Source organism: Staurois parvus, unplaced genomic scaffold (assembly GCF_062004578.1).
Source record: "Staurois parvus isolate SC_StPar_1 unplaced genomic scaffold, SC_StPar_1.0 ptg000857l, whole genome shotgun sequence".
Classification (NCBI taxonomy): domain Eukaryota; kingdom Metazoa; phylum Chordata; class Amphibia; order Anura; family Ranidae; genus Staurois; species Staurois parvus.
Window position 1 is genome coordinate 431,344 of NW_028318653.1, and position 17,984 is coordinate 449,327.

A 17,984-nucleotide genomic window follows, 5' to 3' on the forward strand; every position below is an offset into this window, starting at 1 on the left:
TACCAGACAGAAGGTGAGGAACACGTGACATTGCCAGACAGAAGGGGAAGAACATGTGACATCACTGGACAAGAGGTGAGGAACATGTGACATCACCAGACAGAAGGTGAGGAACAGGACTTAGCCAGACATAAGGTGAAGATCATGTGACATCACTGGACAGAAGGTGAGGAACAGGACTTAGCCAGACATAAGGTGAAGATCATGTGACATCACTGGATAGAAGGTGAGGAACATGTGACATCACTGGACAGAAGGTGAGGAACACATGATATAACCAGACAGAAGGTGAAAAACTTGTGACACCACCAGACAGAAGGTAAGGTACATCTGACATCACCAGATAGAAGATGATGAACATGTGACATTGCCAGACAGAAGGTGAGGAAAATGTGACATTGCCAGACAGAAGGTGAGGAACATGTGACATTGCCAGACAGAAGGTGAGGAACATCTGACATCAGTAGACAGAAGGTGAGGAACATGTGACATCACCGGACAGATGACACCTGGAGTTTAGGTATGTTTTTAAAAAAAAGTAAGTGCGCGGGTTGCTTTAAAGCAGAACTCCACCCAAAAGGGGAAGTTCCGCTTTAAGCCCTTGTCCCCGGCTCCCCATTAAGGATTGGCACCTTTGGGGAGTGGAGGGGGGGCAGGTACCGGAATTTGACAGGTATCCGCTCCCACTTCCGCCAAGATCACCTAGGCGATTGGAAGTGGAAGTTGTATTCCCCCCTCCCTGCCTGTAGTCTCCTGTGGCACGTGACAGGTCCCTGAAGACTACGGGGCCATTCACAAAGTGCAGCGCTTCTCGCACATGCGCAGTGGGCACCCCGTTGTGAAGCTGCAAGCTGTCCCAGCCGGGTGCCCACACTGGAGATGCCGGCACCGGGGAGAGAAGACGGCCGGTGAAACTAGCCATGGTGAGGACTCCGCTGGACCGAGGGACGGGCAAGTGGCTGGATTTAGTTTTTGTAGCTACTGACTTTTTTTTTCAGGTGAAACTCCGCTGTAAAGTGTTGAAATACATTGTAATTGTAAAAATAAATAGTTTCCAGTTCTCCTGCAGAACTTCTTCCTTTCTGTTGTCACATGACATCCAATCCCCATACATAGCTGACCACAGTCTTCAGTCACAGAGGAGTCTCAGGTCTCACTTCCTCTTCTCCTCCAGCTGGAGAGACCACAGAACATCATATGAGAGCAGAGACAACATGGAGGAGGACACCAAGTCCAGCTGGAGGAGACCTCAGAAATCAGGTAATCAGACGGGGGTTGGGGGGGATGATTGTATCCCGCTTTATCACTGTGAGGTCCCAGCTGCGTACATTCAGATGCTTGACACCAAGCTCGGGTACTTCTGTCCAGTGTGGTCACCACTTTCCTTCCTAGCCCTGTACATGTGGGTGGGGTCAGTGCAGTATTATTGTTACACTGTATAAATACTGTACAATAATAATACTGCACTGACCCCACCCACATGTACGGGGCTAGGAAGGTGGCCATAGGGTGCAGGAACAAGCACCCCACTTTGCTGCATTCGGGTCATGAAGAAAGCCGCTGGAGGTCGCTTACTCCAGGAAGCTGCACGGAAAATATTTAGGTATCCAGGAATAACATTGTTACCTATAGAAACCGTATTCCGTGTGCCCAGACACTCTTTTTCACATATTTTCTCACCTCCTGATATAAAAATCCTGGTGTTCATAGAGCTCAGTAGGTCAAGATGAAATCTACACATACAAGAGATGGGGTTAGAGCAGTGACTTCTCCCTCTCCAGAGCAGTGACTCCACTTCCATCAGAGCAGTGACTCCACCTCCTTCAGAGCAGTGACTCCACCTCCTTCAGAGCAGTGACTTCTCCCTCTCCAGAGCAGTGACTCCACCTCCTTCAGAGCAGTGACTCCACCTCCTTCAGAGCAGTGACTTCTCCCTCTCCAGAGCAGTGACTCCACTTCCATCAGAGCAGTGACTCCACCTCCTTCAGAGCAGTGACTCCACCTCCTTCAGAGCAGTGACTCCACCTCCTTCAGAGTAATGACTCCACCTCCTTCAGAGTAATGACTCCACCTCCATCAGAGCAGTGACTCCACCCCTTTCAAAGCAATGACTCCACCTCCATCAGAGCAGTGACTCTTCCAACTCCCTCCATATGGTGCTGTTGCAGTTTCAGTCAGAGACAGTCTGCCTGAAAGGGAACAGCTTCTTCTCCCTCTTCTCTTTAGATAACACAGAATGCTCTGAGGATCCTTTGTCATGTATTACATGCAGGGGCGGACTGGGCCAGGGGGGCAACTGCCCACCGGGCTTCTCTAACACCCCGTAAAAAGGCCAGAATGCTTCCGCCACAGACATGTGTAAAGGTTCCTGATGAAGAGGAGTAAAAAGTCCCCACTGGTGTCCTACCAAGTGCGAGATGAGGAAGAGGACAAAGCACAGGCTGCCCCCCGGCATGGATAATGTGCACAGGTGTGCCCCACTGGAGACTCTCCTCTCCCAGCCAGCCTTGACAGAGCCGCTTGGCTCCCCCCAGCAGCCCCCGGCCAGTTCAGGAACCTGGAGTCAGTGCAGCAAGTGCTATCCAACCCAGAGCGTACCTGGAATAGAGTTTCAGTTCGGGATAGGGGTCGGGAGGAGGCAGGGAAGAAGGAGAGTGGGAGGGGGGCACAACTCTGCACCATGAGCCTCTGTGTTGTACTTGCCCCTGGGCCAAAAGTTGCCAATAAGCCTCTGATTACATGATTAATGTAGCATTGCCCCCCTAGGAATCGCTGAGGTTTGGACCCCCCTATAGTCCTGCACAGCCAGGCAACACGCATTTTCTTCAACACTTGCACTGTAGAGACAGTAAATGGTCCTTAAACTTGTTTTTTTTTTTTTTTAGTTTTATTAAGAAATATTGAACTTGAATGGGGTTGAGGGGTGTATGGGGTGCCAAAGGAACTGTGAACATGGGGACAACTCTCCATAGCAACTACGTACAAGTCCAAAGACAAACAATGTCTCCTTGAAGAGTTCTCCAGCCCTTCTGGTGTACCTCTACAGACCCCAGATGAATCCTGTTCTCATCCAACTGTACTGAGAATCTTTGGGCAAGGGGTCCCAGAATCTGTCGCTTTAGGTGCACAGTCCCAGATGGGGGCTAGTCAGATTTCCCACCAGAATGCCCTCCCCCATTATCTGGCCCAAGGGGTGTAGGATTACTCACAGTTCCTCGCCTGCAGGCTTGTCAAGTTGGTGGCTGCCTTCAGGCCTTCTGCTGGGCTGGTTTCTACCCTGGCTTTATAGGTGATCCTCTCTGGGAACTGGTGAGGTCAAGTGATCCTCCTTTCCATGTCCAACCTGGAGGTAGGCCCCTTCCCACTGGGCTTCCTCCCAGGTTTCTGCAATCTCAGCCTCCCACTCCATCTTCCACCCAAACTCTCCTGCTGTTGAGCAGGCTCAGTCACACTTAAGGGCTACCGTGACCCCATTCCAAGCCTCCTGCTTGGGGATTGGCCAGAGCCCCTCAAGTGTGCAGATCAGTCCCTCCTCATCCTCACCCCCACCCACTGCCTTCTAGAAACTTCTCAAGTCTCTAGAACAGGGGGAGGTATCAGGGAACTGATCTGCAGAGGCCTTGGCCTTGACCGAAGATGACCTGACAGACTCATACCCAGACTGCCTCATCCAGGCTGTTACCCAGCCTCTAAGTAAAAAATCTAGCTAGCTCCCCCTGGCTAACTAGAGGGGAGCTACATCAGTAAAAGTCTATGTACTGTACATTACATTTTTTGCACCAAATTCAGTGAACATTTCTAGCTTTTCGAACCAACTCTGAGAATTTAAAGACAAATGTAGTGTTTTCATGAACAGCAACCCAAGTCAGTAGAGACCCTCTATAGAGAGCTCTGACTTCTCCCACCCGGGTCCTATACAGCCAGGATCCCTGTCCTATGACTGAGGCACCTATATAGATATGTACACATATAACATTGATGTTCTCTCTTTTCCTAGAATCCAGCTTTGGGCTATGGGTGGACCCGGGACCGCCCCGTTATGAGCGTGTGGCGCTGGCACTGCTGCTGGTTCTGATTTCGATCTGCGCAGTTCTGCAGTCAGTGATAATTACTCTCCGCGTGACAGGTAAGGACAGTGTGTGAATGGATAGGTAACTATGCTGTGCTCAGCAGTATCCTCATTTCCTGATCCCTGGAGGCTCCTCCTGGTGCCAGGCTGCTCCTCACTGGCTGGACTGCTGCGAATGGGTGCAGCCATTGGCTGGATGGAGCCCTTCCATGAGAAGCACTGACTGTATACGTCTTGGTATTATTGCTGTGCTTTGGAGGTCTCCGGGGTGTCTGCCTGTACTAGGCAATAGAAAATGTGGGATTCTGATTTCAGGAGTAACACTGGGAACAGCATCATCCTGGAGGCAATACTATGACATCATCGTGGGACGATTGCAATGGCAATATGGCAGGTGAATGGACTGACCTCATAGTGGGTGCATTGAATTTAAAAACAGTGCTTGGCATGGGGAGGACCTCAATATGACATCATCAGTATGGTGTCATTGCTCCGATATTGAATGGATAGACCTCATAGTAGGTGCATTGAATTTACAAATAGTCCTGGTCATGGTGAGGACCTCAATATGACATCATCAATATGGTGTCATTGCTCCGATATTGAATGTACAGACCTCATAGTAGGTGCATTGAATTTACAAATAGTCCTGGTCATGGTGAGGACCTCAATATGACATCATCATTATGGTGTCATTGCTCCGATATTGAATGGATAGACCTCATAGTAGGTGCATTGAATTTACAAATAGTCCTGGTCATGGTGAGGACCTCAATATGACATCATCAATATGGTGTCATTGTGCCGATATTGAATGGATAGACCTCATAGTAGGTGCATTGAATTTACAAATAGTCCTGGTCATGGTGAGGACCTCAATATGACATCATCAATATGGTGTCATTGCTCCGATATTGAATGGACAGACCTCATAGTAGGTGCATTGAATTTACAAATAGTCCTGGTCATGGTGAGGACCTCAATATGACATCATCATTATGGTGTCATTGCTCCGATATTGAATGGATAGACCTCATAGTAGGTGCATTGAATTTACAAATAGTCCTGGTCATGGTGAGGACCTCAATATGACATCATCAATATGGTGTCATTGTGCCGATATTGAATGGATAGACCTCATAGTAGGTGCATTGAATTTACAAATAGTCCTGGTCATGGTGAGGACCTCAATATGACATCATCAATATGGTGTCATTGCTCCGATATTGAATGGACAGACCTCATAGTAGGTGCATTGAATTTACAAATAGTCTTGGTCATGGTGAGGACCTCAATATGACATCATCATTATGGTGTCATTGCTCCGATATTGAATGGATAGACCTCATAGTAGGTGCATTGAATTTACAAATAGTCCTGGTCATGGTGAGGACCTCAATATGACATCATCAATATGGTGTCATTGTGCCGATATTGAATGGATAGACCTCATAGTAGGTGCATTGAATTTACAAATAGTCCTGGTCATGGTGAGGACCTCAATATGACATCATCAATATGGTGTCATTGCTCCGATATTGAATGGACAGACCTCATAGTAGGTGCATTGAATTTACAAATAGTCTTGGTCATGGTGAGGACCTCAATATGACATCATCATTATGGTGTCATTGCTCCGATATTGAATGGATAGACCTCATAGTAGGTGCATTGAATTTACAAATAGTCCTGGTCATGGTGAGGACCTCAATATGACATCATCAATATGGTGTCATTGTGCCGATATTGAATGGATAGACCTCATAGTAGGTGCATTGAATTTACAAATAGTCCTGGTCATGGTGAGGACCTCAATATGACATCATCAATATGGTGTCATTGCTCCGATATTGAATGGACAGACCTCATAGTAGGTGCATTGAATTTACAAATAGTCCTGGTCATGGTGAGGACCTCAATATGACATCATTATTATGGCATCATTGTGGGAACATTGCGATGGCAATATTGCATGGACAAACTTCAAAGTGAGGGAAATGAATTTCCAAACAGTGCTGGACATGGTGAGAACCTCAATGTGACACCATTGTGGACACATAGTGGTGACATCATTTCGGTTATAGTGCTGGGTGTGGTTGGGATATGCTTGTGGGTGGTTGATATAATTTTGGACAAAACGTGAGGACATCATCTTGGGTGCATGGGGATAGGGCCATTGTAGCATCATATTGTAGCACAGCACAGCCTAGCTGCCCTCTGACTATTTCTGGTGCTTGGAAAGATCTGATATACCATTCAAAACGCAGATCTGCCAACATGAGGACCTTTTCAGGTTGTGTGTTTTGAGCCAGCGCAGATAGGGACAGTGCAACTGACTCCTGCTGTAATTCTTTGATCTTGAGGACTGATTTCGGAAATATCAGCAAAGTTGTGCTAGGTGATCCTATAGGGGTTAAAGGGTGAATATGTCTCCACCTTGCCAGCCTTCCCGATAATCCGGTGGAGGTCTTCGGTTTATGTGCCAGGTAGACTGGTTGTATTTTATGTTGTATGAAGGCGAAGGTTCAGGTGAAGATAACTCCATCATGCTGGCCTTCCAGAGAATCAGGAGGTGATCACTGGTGATAGTACGGGTAAAGATGTCTCCACCCTTCTGACCTTCCCAGTAATCAGGTGGAGGTCACTGGTGATAGTATAGGTAAAGATGTCTCCACCCTTCTGACCTTCCCAGTAATCAGGTGGAGGTCACTGGTTTAGTTGCCAGGTAATATGGTTGCACGAGGTGGTATCAAAATGTTTTGAGACTAGTTTTGTAACACGCCAATAGATAGCAGTTTCACACAGAATTTCACGTTTGCTCTTTGTTCTGACTTGCTGTCCATGATGAAATAACAGACGTGGTAACGCACATGGTCAGAATAGCACTAGTTGCACAGCTTCCTTTGTGCACAGGACAATGTCTTTTGACACAATGACTTATGAAGGTGGGTTCTCCCTGTGACTGCGCATGCAGCCTTGTGCTGCCATCTGCTGGTGTGTTACAAAACTAGACTTGAAACTTTTTGATACCACTTCATATTTTATGAAGGAGGTTGAATAGGTGACAATGTCTTCCCAATGCCGTCCTTTCCGGCAAATAGGCAGAGTTGATTAGATTTTGTGTCAGGTAGACTGTATGCTAAGAAGGAGATGGCATGGTTGGAGATGTCTCTGCCACACCGGTCTTCTTAAAAATCAGGTGGCAGTCACTGGTTTATGTATCAAGTATAAAAGTTGTGTTTTATGAAGGAGATTTTACGGATGAAGATGTTTGCACCATGCTAGCCTTCAGGAGACTTAGGAGGTGATCATCGGTTTATGTGTGAGGTAGACTGGTTGTTTTCTATGAAAGAGGTACAGGTGAAGATGTCTCCACCATGCTGGCCTTCCCAGTAATCAGGTGGAGGTCATTGGTTTACGTGCCAAGTAAAATGGTTATATTTTATGGAGACTGACTGGGTGACAATGCCTTCCCTGTGCTAGATTTTTTGGTAATTAGGTGGAGGGTGTTAGTTTTTTAGTCAGGTAGACTTGTTGTGTTTTATGAAGGAGATGGTACGGGTGAAGATATCTGCACCATGCTGGACTTCCTAAAAATCAGGTGGAAGTCATTGGTTCGTGTGTCAGGAAAAATGGTTGTATTTTATGAAGGAAAGTGTGTGGGTGAAGATGTCTCCACCATGTCAACTTTCCTGGGAAAAAGCGAGAGGTCATCGGTTTATGTGTCAGGTAGACTGATTGTATTTCCTGAAGGAGATGATACGAGTTAAGATGTCTTCACCGTGGTAGCCTTCCGGAGAGTCAGGAGGTGGTCATCTGTTTATGCATCAGGTAGACTGCTTGTATTTCCTGAAGGAGATGATATGAGTTAAGATGTCTTCACCATGGTAGCCTTTTGAGGGTCAGGAGATGATCATCGGTTTATGTGTCAGGTAGACTGGTTGTACTTTATGAAGAAGATTTTGCGGGTGAAGATGTCTCCACCATGTCAACTTTCCTGGGAAAAAGGGAGAGGTCGTCGGTTTATGTGTCAGGTAGACTGATTGTATTTTATGTAGGAGATGGAACAAGTTAAGATGTCTTCCCCATGGTAGCCTTCCAGAGAGTCAGGAGGTGGTCACTGGTTTATGCATCAGGTAGACTGCTTGTATTTCCTGAAGGAGATGATATGAGTTAAGATGTCTTCACCATGGTAGCCTTTTGAGGGTCAGGAGATGATCATCGGTTTATGCGTCAGGTAGACTGGTTGTATTTTATGAAGAGATTTTGCAGGTGAAGATGTCGCCACCATGTCAACTTTCCTGGGAAAAAGGGAGAGGTCGTCGGTTTATGTGTCAGGTAGACTGATTGTATTTTATGTAGGAGATGGAACAAGTTAAGATGTCTTCCCCATGGTGGCCTTCTGGAGAGTCAGGAGGTGATCATCAGTTTATGTGTCAGGTAGACTGATTGTATTTATGAAAGAGATGATATGAGTTAAGATGGTAGCCTTCAAGAAAGTCAGCAGGTGGTCATCGGTTTATGCGTCAGGTAGGCTGGTTGTACTTTATGAAGAAGATTTTGCGGGTGAAAATGTCTCCACCATGTCAACTTTCCTGGGAAAAAGGGAGAGGTCGTCAGTTTATGTGTCAGGTAGACTGATTGTATTCTATGAAGGAGATGATACGAGTTAAGATGGTAGCCTTCAAGAAAGTCAGGAGGTGATAATCAGTTTATGCGTCAGGTAGACTGGTTGTATTTTATGAAGGAGATTTTGTGAGTGAAGATGTCTCCACCATGTCAACTTACTGGGAAAAAGGGAGAGGTCGTCGGTTTATGTGCCAGCTAGGCTGGTTATATTTTATGTGAGACGGTACGGGTGAAGATGTCTCCACCATGCAGTTCTTTCAGAGTATCAAGAGGTGGTCACTGGCTTATGTATCAGGAAGACTGGATGTATCTTATGAAGGAGAAGGTATGAAGATATGGTCCTCACCTCACCCTTCTCTTCTTCACAGGTCCTCCACCCACATCAGATCCATGTTTTCTGGAACCGACAGAAGACAAACGACAGACAGGACAACAGGAGGACAAGACGTCTATTCCTATGATTAGCAATGGGTCAGGTGGGACTTGTATGGAAGAAGAGAAGCCACATTTAGGGTAACGGGAAGGGGTAGGCTCATGGGGTAAACTCAAGAGGAATCATGGAGAATACATTTTACATAGATACATGGGAGGAGTTTTATGAAGTAATGGGAGGAGTTCTATGCAGTACCAGAAAGACCTATGTAAAGGGGGGGGTCTATGATGTAATACATTTTTATGGTCCCATAGCACACACAGTGAAAAGGCCAAAATACCCCCAATGAGTTGTGAACTACCTCAGCAGCATAGTCCCACCCATTTTTGGGCCCCTCCTCCTGGTGAAGTACCTAGGGCAGCTGCCTTTTCTGCCTACCCTTTGGTCCGTCCTTGTGTAGTCCTATTGTAATACTAGAAGCTTTATGTATAAAAGGGGCAGATACACAGAGAATTGGGAGGAGCATTATGGAGCTATAGGAGGAGTTATAGGGATTAAAGGATTATCTGCATCCATGATCCACATTTGCAGATGGAGGGTAACTGAAACGCATGTGGTGTGAACTGGCCCTCAATCTGTTTCCTTTCTGTTCTTCTTTTTCTTCACAGCTCATCTCTGCAACCCCGCCCACCCATCCATTGGCTTGTGTGGCGTCGGCGCCATGTGTTTCTATGACGCCGGCGACTTGCCTCCCCCTTGTCCTTCCCGGCACCGACGTCATGGGTTTCCATGATAATGGCGGTCGGTGCAGGAATGTCTTTGAGCGCATGCGTGAGTAGTGAACTCTCATGGTGCATGCAGGTGACATGTGTCGCTATGAAACTGTCGGCCGCTGCACTAATAGGACCACTGTAGGTGTCCCCATTGCAGCTCACTTGGCAGTCGGAGACACCCCCCCACATCTCTAGGCATCAGTCTTTATCTTCTGTCAGGACATATGTGCTGCTGGTCGTTGTTTCCAGAACCCAGCGCTGCTTTCAGCTGACACGTTATTCCAATCCGGGGAGTACCATGATCCACATGTGACCACCATGTTTATATCCCCGGGAATGCAGTTTATGTACATCTGATGATTGTTTTATTTATTTTCGCAGTTTGTAATGTTTCTGTTTCCATTGATTTTAATGCTTTTTTTGAGGGAACATGACATCATGGGGCGGGGCCAAGCTCATTTCACTTCATTCTGATTGGTGGATGGTTTTCTTAAATAGTTCTCTAGTCTCTATCACAATTTGTCACATACCTGATGAAGGGGTCCTGCGAGACTCCGAAACGTTGCCTTGCTGTGACTATGTGATGGTTTATTAAAACCTTTGGCCCCGTATTGGTGATCCTCGGTGTGCTGGGGACATTTTTCCTCGCTGATTTTGTTCGGTTCCAGCCTACGGTCGCTGCAGCGCCCACTTATACACACCGCCATTTGTAACACAGGAACGTGTGCGTTTGGATTGGCTTTCACTTTGATACAAGTCGCCTGATATGTTACACCCCCTAGCTGTAATATACAGGAGAGCAGAACATTATATCCCCTTAACCATCCAAGCAGGTATCTCATATTTCATATGTAGACGTTCAGCAGACGATTCTGCATATCAATCTACTCGTGGATTGAATGTTATATGTATCCAGGGTAAGTTAGGAACCATAATATAAGCTATGAGGGATTTTTGGTCATAGCTTGGGTCTCCGACTGCAACACCCGACCCAAATGAGGCGATTGGTTCTCTGCTTCAGGGAGACAACCTGCTGAGTTTTTAGAAAAAGCTAAGCTGAGTTGAGCAAAGTTGAAGTTTCTCCCTTTTTTAACATCGGAACTAACTTTGGGAGATCCTTTTGGCCCTGAAACTGATCTGCTTAAACCCAGGCTGACGGCAAGTACTTTATCCCTCTAAACTTCTTTCTGTTATCTCTTTGCTGTGTTATTGTTCTCTGTATATTTATATATATATTAGTTACATCTTTCTCTGTAAATATTTTTATTGCACCCTTTTGACCTTTTAGTAATAAATCTTACTTTCTGAAAGTGTTGAACTGTTTCTAAATCTCTTTAATGCAAACTAAGAACCCCTGCCTCTGAAGAGCGCTACTGTGTGTGTTTTAAACTTCGTTATATCTCTGCCTGCGGTGACAGCGGTATACCGACGATTATTCAACCATCATATTATTGCTGATATTGCCGAGTTTCCTCTTTCTCTGTACAAAAAGGAGGTGGTGGCAGTGTGAAGGGTTAATTGCGGAATTAACCTGACCCAGTAACAATCACTCTCAGGCTGCAAGTACACAGATCGTGGTCCATTAGCTGTAAAATCTGTGTGCAGGGTGCAGCTGGGCGTGGCATTATTACGCACGTGACCGCGCGGTTTTAGATTGGCTAGTCCTTCGGTCACGAGTTTGGTGAGAAGGGCTGGGGTCTGACACCGCGATCGTCACACATCCAATCAGCTTCTCCTTTTTATTCTAAAACGCTACACTACAAAAATAAAAAAAGAGGATCTGATTGGTCACTTTTGAGCCATGTGGGCAGGACTTTCTTCCACTGAAGGGGGGAACTAATTTCATGATATTTCCCTCATTGGCAGATGCAGACCCCTCCCACCTGTGCCCCTCCCACTGGGTCTACATCTATCAGAAATGTTATTACTTCACATTAAAGAGGAAGTCCCAGACTGAGAGTGAGCAGATCTGCGCCTCCTATGGCTCCAAACTAGCCTCCGTACCAGAGACGCTCATCAGCCTTCGGGTAAGGGTGCTACCACCTTCACCACACATTGTACTACACCCCCCATCATATATTGTACTACACCCCCCACCACACATTGTACTACACCCCCCCATCATATATTGTACTGCACCCCCCATCATACATTGTACTACACCCCCCATCATACATTGTACTACACCCCCATCATACATTGTACTACACCCCTCACCACACATTGTACTACACCCCCATCATACATTGTACTACACCCCTCACCACACATTGTACTACACCCCCATCATATATTGTACTACACCCCCCCATCATACATTGTACTACACTCCCATCATACATTGCACTACACTCCCCATCATACATTGTACTACACCCCCATCATATATTGTACTACACCCCCCCATCATACATTGTACTACACCCACCATCATATATTGTACTACACCCCCATCATACATTGTACTACACCCCCCATCATACATTGTACTACACCCCCCCCATCATACATTGCACTACACTCCCATCATACATTGTAATACACTCCCCATCATACATTGTACTACACCCCCCATCATACATTGTACTACACCCCCATCATACATTGTACTACACCCCCATCATACATTGTACTACACCCCTCACCACACATTGTACTACACCCCCATCATATATTGTACTACACCCCCCCATCATACATTGTACTACACTCCCATCATACATTGCACTACACTCCCCATCATACATTGTACTACACCCCCATCATATATTGTACTACACCCCCCCATCATACATTGCACTACACTCCCCATCATACATTGTACTACACCCCCATCATATATTGTACTACACCCCCCCATCATACATTGTACTACACCCCCCATCATACATTGTACTACACCCCCATCATACATTGTACTACACCCCCATCATACATTGTACTACACCCCCCATCATACATTGTACTACACCCCCCCATCATACATTGTACTACAATCTTTATTGCACATTTTTTTGGTTATGTTGCAGAGAATTATCACTTGGCTCGATCAGGAATTCTGGGTGAGAATTCAGAAGCCGGACATCAGTTGGAGCCCCGAGATCCAGAAGGGGAAATGGCCGGATGGCAGCATGGAGTGAGTTCCAGCAGTGTCTGCACTTCACAGAGATATGACCCAGGAACTCGGCACAGGGATGGCGGGAACCCTTCATAATGAGCACAGCGGGTGTACAGACCCGGGAACACGGCACAGGGATGGTGGGAACCCCTTATAATGGGCACAGCGGGTGTACAGATCTGGGAACTCAGCACAGGGATGGTGGGAACCCCTCATAATGGGCACAGCGGGTGTACAGACCCAGGAACTCAGCACAGGGATGGTGGGAACCCTTCATAATGGGCACAGCGAGTGTACAGACCCGGGAACACGGCACAGGGATGGTGGGAACCCCTCATAATGGGCACAGCGGGTGTACAGACCCGGGAACTCAGCACAGGGATGGAGTGAACCCTTCATAATGGGCACAGCGAGTGTACAGACCCGGGAACTCAGCACAGGGATGGTTAGAACCCCTCATAATGGACACAGTGGGTGTACATGGCCGAGATCTCAGTGCAGAAATAATCTAGGAAATCACCAACTGGGAAGACAGAATCCAGATTTCATGAGAAATAAATAATCTGCAATTTATAAACATTTATAACAGCTCCCAGCAGGCATTTAGTAGCAGATTGGCGCTGTTCCTGCAAACTTCTTTTCTACCACAAGATGGCCTCAGTCTTCAGTGGTCTCAGGACATCTTGTGGTCAAAATGGAGAATGCAGGCTGTACAGCCCAGAGGACTAAAGGACTATGAGCGCAGCGTGTCCTCCCCCATTCATTCATGCTGGAGGAATCTATTGTCATTGAAGGAGATCTATTTTTGTGTGGTGGTTTATTGTTGCTGGTGGGGGGATCTATTGTTTATGGGGGTCAACTGTTGTTGGAAGGGATCTACTGTTGAAGGAGTGGGGGGTCTATTGTTGCTTTCTTGATATTTTTTTTGGGGGGGGGTTCATTGTTGCTGGAGGAATGTATTGTCACTGAAGGGGATCTGTTTTTATGTGGTGGTTTATTGTTGCTGGTGGGGGGATCTATTTTTGATTATTATTATACAGTATTTATAAAGCGCCAATAGTTCACTCAGCGCTGTACATTACAAAGGGGGACAGAACATGTGACAGAACAATACCAATACAATGCAAAACATGAGGGGATCGAGGGCCCTGCTCCTTGGAGCTTACAATCTAGAAGATGGGGATCAATTATTGCTGGAAGGGATCTACCATTGAAGGAGTGGTCTATTGTCGATGTCTGCTGGAGGGTCTATTGTTGCCTGGGTGGTATTTTGTTTTGGGGGTTCATTGTTTCTGGAGGGATCTATTGTTGCTGTGATGCTGCTAATTTTCTGCTTTTCTTTATCATTAACAAATTCCATACAAGTTCATTGTCACCACAAAATGATATTTGGCTTTGTGTTCTCTAAAAGGAGGTGGGTAGGGGGGCGGAGACAAGTGACTCTCAGAAGGGGGGACTTCCTGCACCATAAAAAGGCCCTACATCCCGCCGTACCCCAATCCTATAATTACAGCGGGGGAGGGGAATGTTCGGTTACAGCGGGGGAGGGGATGGTTCGGTTACAGCGGGGGAGGGGATGGTTCGGTTACAGCGGGGGAGGGGATGGTTCGGTTATAGCGGGGGAGGGGAGGGTTCGGTTACAGCGGGGGAGGGGACGGTTTGGTTACAGCGGGGGAGGGGAGGGTTCGGTTACAGCGGGGGAGGGGATGGTTCGGTTACAGCGGGGGAGGGGATGGTTCGGTTACAGTGGGGGAGGGGATGGTTCGGTTATAGCAGGGGAGGGGATGGTTCGGTTACAGCAGGGGAGGGGACGGTTTGGTTACAGCGGGGGAGGGGAGGGTTCGGTTACAGTGGGGGAGGGGATGGTTCGGTTACAGCGGGGGAGGGGATGGTTCGGTTACAGTGGGGGAGGGGATGGTTCGGTTATAGCAGGGGAGGGGATGGTTCGGTTACAGCAGGGGAGGGGACGGTTTGGTTACAGCGGGGGAGGGGAAGGTTCAGTTACAGCGGGGGAGGGGACGGTTTGGTTACAGTGGGGGAGGGGAGGGTTTGGTTACAGTGGGGGAGGGGAGGGTTCGGTTGGGACTTGCTTGTATCTGAGAACCTCCTTGTTTCTATTTGGACTTTGTATCCTCAGGTCGTCGTCCAGCACTGATGGCGATTCTTTCTCGCTTTTCCTTGTAGGGACATTGTGGGCGGAGCCGGGAGCTGCGTCAAGTTAGGGCAAAATCTGAAAATGGAGAATTGTTACAGCGAGCTGCCCTGGATCTGTGAACGGGACGCGGCAGATAGGCGGGGCTTGTCACAGAGCTAGTCTCCACCCCATCCCCCGATTTGCTGCTGGCCCCCCCCTTCCCCCCCAGTAACCCCCCCCCCCCCCACAGCCCCTCACTCTCCTGCTGCCAGCAATCTGGCCCCCTGCTGAGGAGGGAGCATCCTGCTCCTCTGGCCCTGTGCCAGAAAGTTGGGGCCCCTGCTGTGTGGATTAACCCTTCGCTGCCTGGAGCTGCCTGCGTGGATTAACCCTGCGTGGCCTGTGTGGACTGTAACCCTCCGTGTCTGGCTCCCTACATCCAGTAGGTGGACTCACCCCATGTTGCCCGAAAGGCTTAGCCCAATTCTGCCCCATGGACTCCAACTCCCACGGTACCCCCGCCACTCTGTCCTGTTGAACCTGGTGGACTACCGGCCCCCTGTTGTCCCATATTGCCATCCTGAGAACTTTGCTGTGTCGCTGTGTCTGGTGTTGTTCTGTGGACCAGCTGTTGTATTGTCTGTACCCCGAAAAACTCCCCAATAAACACCCACATGTCGGGTCCCGTGCACTCTGTCTCCGTGTGCTCTCTCTCTCTGCACTCCTAGGACGTCACAGGGCTGAATTCTACACAGTCTATCCTCGTGGTCCTCTAGCCCAGAGCAAATTATAGAGTGACCCCTCCAAGTGAACGGACTGAATATCCCTGGTGTATGGACTCCCCACATGACATCACACCTGTCCTCAGGATGAGGACCATGGGGCAACCAGAGCCAGATTAATGGTAGGCTGGTGGTCACCCTCCACCAAAGTCTCAGCCATCCTGGAAGTTCAGCCTCAGTCAAACCTTCCTTCCAGAATACCAGCAAAATGTTCTGTGCAGGGTGTCCCCATCTGCCAATCAGATGCTTCTGGCCTGATGTACAAACCACGGTTGTCAGGACCACTTCTCCCTACGGGGTGGAGGGAGCTTCATCAGAGAGCCGCCCCATCACTCACTTCTAGGATGAGATAAGGAAACTTCCAGGACAAGGAACTTCCAGAATGAAATGAACAAACTTCCAGGACAAGGACAAGGAACTTCCAGAATGAAATAAACAAACTTCCAGGACAAGGACAAGAAACTTCCAGAATGAAATGAACAAACTTCCAGGGCAAGGAACTTCCAGAATGAAATAAACAAACTTCCAGGACAAGGACAAGGAACTTCCAGAATGAAATAAACAAACTTCCAGGACAAGGACAAGGAACTTCCAGAATGAAATAAACAAACTTCCAGGACAAGGAACTTCCAAAATGAAATAAACAAACTTCCAGGACAAGGACAAGAAACTTCCAGAATGAAATGAACAAACTTCCAGGGCAAGGAACTTCCAGAATGAAATAAACCAACTTCCAGGACAAGGACAAGGAACTTCCAGAATGAAATGAACAAACTTCCAGGACAAGGAACTTCCAGAATGAAATAAACAAACTTCCAGGACAAGGACAAGAAACTTCCAGAATGAAATAAACAAACTTCCAGGACAAGGAACTTCCAGAATGAAATAAACAAACTTCCAGGACAAGGACAAGAAACTTCCAGAATGAAATAAACAAACTTCCAGGACAAGGAACTTCCAGAATGAAATAAACAAACTTCCAGGACAAGGACAAGGAACTTCCAGAATGAAATAAGGAAACTTCCAGGACAAGGACAAGGAACTTCCAGAATGAAATGAACAAACGTCCAGGACAAGGACAAGAAACTTCCAAAATGAAATAAACAAACTTCCAGGACAAGGACAAGAAACTTCCAGAATGAAATGAACAAACTTCCAGGGCAAGGAACTTCCAAAATGAAATAAACAAACTTCCAGGACAAGGACAAGGAACTTCCAGAATGAAATAAACAAACTTCCAGGACAAGGAACTTCCAGAATGAAATAAACAAACTTCCAGGACAAGGACAAGGAACTTCCAGAATGAAATAAACAAACTTCCAGGACAAGGAACTTCCAGAATGAAATAAACAAACTTCCAGGACAAGGAACTTCCAGAATGAAATAAACAAACTTCCAGGACAAAGACAAGGAACTTCCAGAATGAAATAAACAAACTTCCAGGACAAGGAACTTACAGAATGAAATAAACAAACTTCCAGGACAAGGACAAGAAACTTCCAGAATGAAATAAACAAACTTCCAGGACAAGGAACTTCCAGAATGAAATAAACAAACTTCCAGGACAAGGACAAGGAACTTCCAGAATGAAATAAGGAAACTTCCAGGACAAGGACAAGGAACTTCCAGAATGAAATAAGGAAACTTCCAGGACAAGGACAAGGAACTTCCAGAATGAAATGAACAAACGTCCAGGACAAGGAACTTCCAGAATGAAATAAACAAACTTCCAGGACAAGGACAAGGAACTTCCAGAATGAAATGAACAAACGTCCAGGACAAGGAACTTCCAGAATGAAATAAACAAACTTCCAGGACAAGGACAAGGAACTTCCAGAATGAAATAAACAAACTTCCAGGACAAGGACAAGGAACTTCCAGAATGAAATAAACAAACTTCCAGGACAAGGAACTTCCAGAATGAAATAAACAAACTTCCAGGACAAGGACAAGGAACTTCCAGAATGAAATAAACAAACTTCCAGGACAAGGAACTTCCAGAATGAAATAAACAAACTTCCAGGACAAGGAACTTCCAGAATGAAATAAACAAACTTCCAGGACAAGGACAAGAAACTTCCAGAATGAAATAAACAAACTTCCAGG

General features: G+C 46.8%; 1 protein-coding gene across 1 annotated transcript; it reads left to right on the plus strand.

Annotated features, from left to right (window-relative positions):
- The first annotated feature begins 1,106 nt into the window (after positions 1 to 1,106).
- On the plus strand, positions 1,107 to 15,787 carry LOC149443497 (killer cell lectin-like receptor subfamily G member 1). The gene is made up of 6 exons (XM_089655616.1): positions 1,107 to 1,260; positions 3,998 to 4,126; positions 9,067 to 9,174; positions 11,711 to 11,871; positions 12,874 to 12,980; positions 15,147 to 15,787. Exons 1-6 carry the CDS (start codon positions 1,215 to 1,217, stop codon positions 15,274 to 15,276), a joined length of 681 nt encoding a protein of 226 aa, XP_089511742.1. The 5' UTR covers positions 1,107 to 1,214; the 3' UTR covers positions 15,277 to 15,787.
- The last annotated feature ends 2,197 nt before the right edge of the window (positions 15,788 to 17,984 follow it).

Coding starts and splice junctions, on each gene's coding strand:
- LOC149443497 (XM_089655616.1), top strand. CDS start 1,215: ATGGAGGAGGACACCAAGTCCAGCTGGAGGAGACCTCAGAAATCAG. Junction 1,261..3,997: donor GAGGAGACCTCAGAAATCAG/GTAATCAGACGG, acceptor CTCTTTTCCTAG/AATCCAGCTTTGGGCTATGG. Junction 4,127..9,066: donor AATTACTCTCCGCGTGACAG/GTAAGGACAGTG, acceptor TCTTCTTCACAG/GTCCTCCACCCACATCAGAT.